At 37.8% G+C, this 7,500-nt stretch overlaps 1 protein-coding gene across 1 annotated transcript in view; it reads right to left on the bottom strand.

The window, feature by feature from the left end:
* The window catches only part of LOC119584685 (guanylate cyclase 32E-like), a 67,244-nt gene that overhangs the window by 50,632 nt on the left and 9,112 nt on the right, over window positions 1-7,500 (bottom strand). The window contains exon 2 of the mRNA XM_037933358.1: window positions 1,213-1,410. Coding sequence (XP_037789286.1) covers window positions 1,213-1,410 — 198 coding nt within the window. The remainder of the gene's footprint in view (window positions 1-1,212; window positions 1,411-7,500) is intronic.

The raw sequence follows: 7,500 nt of genomic DNA, 5'->3' as shown, positions 1-7,500 counted from the left end.
GAAAGGGGGGAAGAGAGGGGAGGGGAAAGATTGAAGGAGAGAGAGGGAGAAAGATAGAGAATGAGAGGGAAGAGAGAGAGTTGCAGGGAGGGAGGGAAGGAGAGAGAGAGAGAGAGAGAGAGAGAGAGAGAGAGAGGGGGGGGGAGAGAGAGAGAGAGAGAGAGAGAGAGAGAGAGAGAGGAAGACATAAAGAGATAGAAGAAACTAAGAAATACAGACCGCCCAGCAAACAGACAGGCAGGCAGAGACAAAACAGTAAGAACAAACCAAAACTCCTACCCTTTCCTTACTTTCGCGTACCAGACATATCAGGCAGGGATGAGTGGCCTCGTTAGGTATATGAACCTTGAACAACCTGCCCTTGCACTCCTAATATCTGTTCCGGCCTCAGGTTACACAGAGGAAGTCAATAATTTCATTGTGGTATTAACCCTGGCTTTAAAATGATGCTAATAGGAAAACCTCTAATAACTGTCTTCAGAAATATGGATAATAATTTTCGTTGAAGTGTTTACGTGTTTAGTTTCTGAATATGAAATTATTGTTTTGTTTTGTTTTTAACTCTGCAGCTATTTGTGAGAGATAGTCGAAAATATATGCGTGTGCATACATATTCTAAGTATATAAATTATAATCTGGAAAAGGCTTGCAACGACCATAGGAATTATCAGTGAATTGTATAAAAAACTACATTCAAACTTGGTATAAATAACACACCCACACACACACGCACGCACACACACACACACACACACACACACACACACACACACACACACACATATATATATATATATATATATATATATATATATATATATATATATATATATATATATATATATATATATATATATATATATATATACATACACAGGTGTGTGTATGCATGTGTGTATATATATATATATATATATATATATATATATATATATATATATATATTATATATATATATATATATATATATATATATATATATATATATATATTGTTGTTGTTGTTCTAATATTATACAAACTCTTCTAGATCTATTCAGTCAACAGAGAAAAGTCACATAACAACCTTAACAAAACACACAGCCATTCAAACAGCATACATTACAAAAACACCAACCACACACACGCAAACCTCCTACCAAAATAACGCAAAAAAAAAACAACAACGAAAAACAAAGCCAACAAAAGAAAGGAGCACACAGTTCGTACTCACATAAGATATCATGGGAATATTGAAAGCAGCTGCCATGCGCGCCTCATGAACACATGTTTCCTGAGGCCCGATGTACGCAGATATATTGGAGATCCACAGCCTCGCCGTCTGCAGGATGCTGATGTCCTCTTGACCGTACGTTTCTGCCACTGTGAAGTTGAGCTTGTGACCTCCGACCAGTGGGTGGAAGTTGTTGACCTGTGAGAGGAGGAATAGCTGAGGTCAGTTCAAGGTTTGGCTGACTCGTGGGAGAAAGAATGGTTGAAGGCAGGTCAAGGTTTGGGGTTGCCCTGTGAGAGAGGGAATTCGAGGTCAGGTCAAGGATTGGTGTTGACCTGTGGGAGGAGGAATAGCTGAGGTCAGGCAGGTCAAGGTTTGGGGTTGCCTTGTGAGAGAGGGAATTCGAGGTCAGGTCAAGGATTGATGTTGACCTGTGAAAGAGGAAATTCGAGGTCATGTCAAGGCCTGGTGCTGAAATGTGAGTGAGCGAATTTGAGGGCTATTCGAAATCACATTTTCCAGATCAGACACAGAGCTTGATATTGACCTCCGGAAAAAATATAATCGAGGTCAGGTCAAGCTCGCATATTGTGCTGTGGATGAAGAAAATTCTCGATCAATTGAAGTTTTCATGTGACCAGCAACGTGGAAATATTTAAAAGCAGATGAAGAAATTATCAAGGTCAATAGATTCGAGAGTGACCTGAGGAGAGAAAATATTCCAGGTTAGAGTGACCTGAGAAGAGAAAATATTCCAGGTCAGAGTGACCTGAGGAGAGAAAATATTCCAGGTTAAATAAGATTTGATGTTGACCCTTTACACTGATTATTTGAGCTAAATGGAGGCTTAAAAAAAATGCCGACCTGCGAGAAAGGGAATATTGGAGATCCGATTTAACGCTGACCTTCAGACAGGGAATATTTGAGGTCCGATGGGAGTCTGTTGCTATTTAAGTGACATGAGGAGGCCAGGATAAAGTCTATTGTTATTTAAGTGACATGAGAAGATCGGGATAAAGTCTATTGCTCTTTACGTGACATGAGAAGATCAGGGGAAAGTCTTACTATTTAAGTGACATGAGAAGATCAGGTAAAAATCTTGCTATTTAAGTGACATGAGAAGATCAGGTGCAAGTCTGTTACTATTTAAGTGACATGAGAAGATCAGGAAAAAGTCTATTGCTCTTTAAGTGACATGAGAAGATCAGGTAAAAGTCTTGCTATTTAAGTGACATGAGAAGATCAGGGGAAAGTCTATTGCTATTTAAGCGACATGAGAAGATCAGGTGAAACATTACTGCTATTTATGTGATATGAAGAGATGAAATATTCAAGGATCAAGTGAAAATCTGACGTTCACCTTGGACAGGGACTAGCGGGCGGGAGGGGGACGGGGGGGGGGGTAAGGATTATCCCCAGGGTCAGAGTTCATTCCTGGAGGCTGGGAGATATGATGAAAAAAAGAGAGTCTTAGAGGTTGTTAGTTTAATCCTGTATCGATAGAAAGAGGATCTGCCTTCCCTTATGTCGGTTTTGAATTTGTGAAAGATCGGAAGTGAAGTACATATATTTCTTTCTTTCTTTCTTTCTTTCTTTCTTTCTTTTCGAAAGTGAAATACATATCTATCTTTCTTTTACATTCTTTCTTTCTCTCCTTTTCTTGTCTTTTTTATTTTATTTTATTTATTTATTTATTTTTTTGTTATTGTTTTTTTTAATGGAGGGAAGGAAACCTGTTATCATAAGGTAAAAACCGAATACAAAGAGATGAAAGAGATATACAAGAATTAGTGTATAAGCTAAAAAATAAATAAATAAATAAATAAATAATAAAAAAAATAAAAAGCTAAATAAATAAAACAAAAACAGTAAAGACCAGAAAAATTAACATATAAAAAGAAATCCAAGAAGAAGAAAATAAAATGATAATTTGAATACACTCACCTATACCCATCAAACGCCACACTTATAACCGATCGTATTTATATACATTTGACATAGAGTGTGTGTGTGTGTGTGTGTGTGTGTGTGTGTGTGTGTGTGTGTGTGGGTGTGTTTTCAATATCTTGTTCTAAATTCTTTTCTTTTTTTTGAGGGGGGGCGAAACCATGTCTTTGTTTCCAAATATCTTTTTTTTTTTACTTCTTCTTCCATCATGCATTTTTTAAACACCTTTTTTGTCGAAATCGTGTGTTTGTTTCTTCTTCTATTTTTTTTTTTTTTTTTTTAGCGTGACCGTGTCTGTTTTTTTTTTCCAAATATCCTTTTGTTATTCTATCCGCGTTTGTTTATTTTTGTCTTATTTATGTGCCTCTAAGCATCCTTTTTACTGTTGTTTTTTTGCACAACAACAACACGAATATTGGTCTTCTCGCTTCCAATTCCGCTTAATTGAATTCGCAGACCCATGAACACACAGGAGACATTCGTGTCGTTGGCATCAGTAGATTGACTCGAATTACCTGCTCTTTCACCTTCTCTCTTTGACACCGAGGGTTCTTTTTTCTTTTCTTTTTTTGCCTTCCTTTAAGTTTCTCTTGGCTTTCTTGGAGTGTCGTGTTTGCTTGTTTGTTTTGTTTAAGGTGGTTGTTTGTTGGAGTTTGGTTTGTACAGCTATTTTCCGTTTTGTTTCATTTTCTTGCTATCTATTTGTTTGTTTGTTTGTTTGTTTTTTGTCTGTCTGTCTGCCTGTTTGTCTCATTCTCTCTCTCTCTCTCTCTCTCTCTCTCTCTCTCTCTCTCTCTCTCTTCCTGTCTATCTCCCTGTATCTTATTCTTTCTCATTGTCTTTCTCTTTCTCTCTGTCTCTATCTCGCCCCTCTCTCTCCTTCTCCCATTCTTTCTCATTTTTGTCTCCTTTTCTCTGTGTCTGTGTCTGTTTCTGCCCCTCCTCATTTTCCTCCTCCCCCTCCTTCTTCTTTTCATTTTCTTTCTCTTGTTTCTTCGCCTTCTCTTTCTCCTTCTCTTTCTCTTTTTCTTTTTCCACCTTTTCCTCTATTTTCCCGTCTTCTCCTTCTTCTTCTTTCCTCCCTTTTCCTTCTCTCCTCATTTTCCCTCCTCTCCTCCCCTTTCTCCTCGTTCCTCCTCATCACCCTTACCTTCTCTCCTCTCCACCTCCTCTTTCTGGTCAGCCCATTTTTTTAATTTAGCTAAAAGCTCATAAGTTCTATTTACAGGAAGATTCTATAGACCTGACTCGTATAAAAAGAATGATTTTACGATAACAAGAAATTGTATTAGAAGATGTAATGGTACTGTGGATATACTGGTGCAGTTAGGCATACATACACATGTATGTCTGTATATCAGTCTCTCTCTCTCTCTCTCTCTCTCTCTCTCTCTCTCTCTCTCTCTCTCTCTCTTCTCTCTCTCTCTCTCTCTCTCTCTCTCTCTCTCTGTCTCTGTCTCTCTCTGTCTCTCTCTCTCTCTCTCCCTCTCTCTCTCTCTCCCTCTCTCTCTCTCTCTCTCTCTCTCTCTCTCTCTCTCTCTCTCTCTCTCTCTTAATATATATATATATATATATATATATATATATATATATATATATATATATATATATATATATATATATATATTATTATCATGACCATTAACATTATCGTTTTCCTTATTATTAGCACTGTTATTATAAGTATCTTCTATTAATGTTATCATTATTATCACTGCTATTGCTGTTAGTATTATCTCTACTGTCATCATCATTGTTCTTACTTTCGTTATCAATGTTATCATTATTTTCAGTGCAATCATTATCCTTGTGGGTACAATTAGTATCATCATTATCATTGTCATCATTATTATTGTTATTCTCATTATTGTCATCATAACCACCATTACCCACATCATTATTATTGTTACTGTTATCATTACAGTTATCAGTATTATTACTATCATCATCACCACCAACCTTATTACTCTCATCATTCTTATCATTATCATTTTCACCATCATCATTATTGTCATCACTCTAACTTGAATTAAAAGGTAATTCTATCTTCTTCGCCCATTCTATACAACTACAAAAAGCCGACAACGTAATGACCTTCACCTTAAATATTCGTGGAATTGCAATCGACTGATGGAAATATTACAGGCGTGAGAGGGACTTTGATTGATTGACTGATTATCTAAAATTATCTGCCGCGTCAACAGTTAAGGTCATTAGCGGCGAATACCTTGTTAATTAGAAATATTAAAATGTTTAAAAAGTTTAAAAATCTATCAATAGATATCTTATAAATAACAATAAACAAATTAAAAATCAAAGCATAAATATTATACTGAGAGGGCATATGGCGTTCCATCTCAGTCTCCTCTTTTGCCTAATCTCTCTCTTCCCTTCGCTTCTCCCCACTTCTCTTCTTCCCCCTCCCTCCACTTCCTCCCTTTCCGTCCTCTTGTTCCTTTCTCTTTTTGTCTTTCCTTCTTACCTCCCCCCCTTATTTCCCTCCCTCCTCCTTCCCTTCCTTTCTCCCATTCTCCCTCTCCTTCCTTTATTGCTCTCCCTTCCTCTCTTCCTCTCTTTCTTCCCCTTCTTTCCTATCCCTCTCTTCCCCATCCCCCCCCCCCGTCACTTGTTTCTACCCCCCCCCCTTCGTGATTAAAATAATAACGAAAATCTTCTGAAAATCCAGACTTATTTCACAAACCGAAGCCTTTGAACCGATTTTAAAATATATATATAAAATGACGTTCGGAAAGTTTGAATAAGATCGAGTCATTTGTCAAAGTTTGGACAAATAATGTAAAAAAAATATATTCATATTGGACTTCAGTGAGATCAAAGTTTAATCAAGTTGTCCTTTCACCTTAATCATGGGACGAAGACACATAATTCCATGTATTAAATGTTGAATGTTGTGTCACTGTGTCATAAACCACAGTTTTATTCATATCTACATTTGTATTGTGGATTTTGACACCGTTAGTATTATCATTATCATTATCATCGTTGTTAATTTTGTTATCAATGTCAGTATCATCATTATCATCATCGTCTTTTGTCATCAATGTTACTCTCATCATCATCATCATCGTTATTTTGTCATCATTATCATCATCGTTGTTGTTTTTACATCAATATCACTATCATCATCATCACCGTTGTTTTTTGTCAATAATCCAATTTTAAACATTATCCATATCATTCCTTTCTGCCATCATCGAAATCACCGTCATCATTACCGCTATCATTGTTACCCATCAATCACCATCATCGTAAGCATTTGTAACAGAGAAGAAATGATAACCTTAGTTCCATATTGCAAAACCAGCGAAGGGGCAGTATGGCAATCTACATTATAACAGATAATAGTAATAGCTGTAGTACAAGGGACAGTAGAAATAACAAAGTAAGTATATCCAGTGTTTCTCAAACACAAGAGGCGAAGAGGGGATAGTCTTCAGGGGGGGGGGGGTAGACTACCTCGAGGGAGATGCTGACGGGGAGGGGGGGAGGGGGAGTCCGTGAAAATACTCTTGGATCCCGTTTCACTAATGAGTTAATTGATCTTACGAGGGAATGGTTACGTCATAAAATCGTATTGTTAATTTTTAAAAAATGATAATCAGAATTATACCCTCTGGCTGTTAACTTTCATAGGCCTAGGAAGGGGTTTCTATAATATTTCCGTAGACACAGGAGGGTTCGGAGAGGTATATAGACTGAGAACCATTGGAATATCTGGCATAAGCAACTTCACAGTCAACATCATCATCATCATCACCACCACCATCATCATCATCATCATCATCATCATCATCATCATCATCATCATCATTATCATCATCACCATCATCATCATATACATCGCAATCATCATGAACATCACCATCACCACCATTAGCATCACCACCACTACAACCAACATCATCGCCACCATCACTACCATGATTATCATTAATCAGCACCCAGCTCTACCACCTTCCCCCCCCCCCCCACATCCCCACCACCTTCACCTCCCTGAACCCCCCACTTCACCTATCTTCATTTCCCCACCAGAATCATTTTCTATCTCTGTCTTTCTCTATCTGTCTATTTGTGAATCTCTCTCTCTCTTTCTCTCTTTTCTCTCTCCTCTCTCTCTTCCTCTCTCTCTCTCTCTCTCTCTCTCTCTCTCTCTCTCTCTCTCTCTCTCTCTCTCTCTCTCTCTCTCTCTCTCTCTCTCTCTCTCTCTCCTCTCTCTCTCTCTCTCTCTCTCTCCTCTCTCTCTCTCTCTCTCTCTCTCTCTCTCTCTCTCTCTCTCTCTCTCTCTCTCTCTCTCTCTCTCTCCCTCTCCTCTCTCTCCTC

Source organism: Penaeus monodon, chromosome 18 (genome assembly GCF_015228065.2).
Source record: "Penaeus monodon isolate SGIC_2016 chromosome 18, NSTDA_Pmon_1, whole genome shotgun sequence".
Lineage (NCBI taxonomy): Eukaryota > Metazoa > Arthropoda > Malacostraca > Decapoda > Penaeidae > Penaeus > Penaeus monodon.
This window is presented reverse-complemented; position numbering and strand designations above follow the sequence as displayed.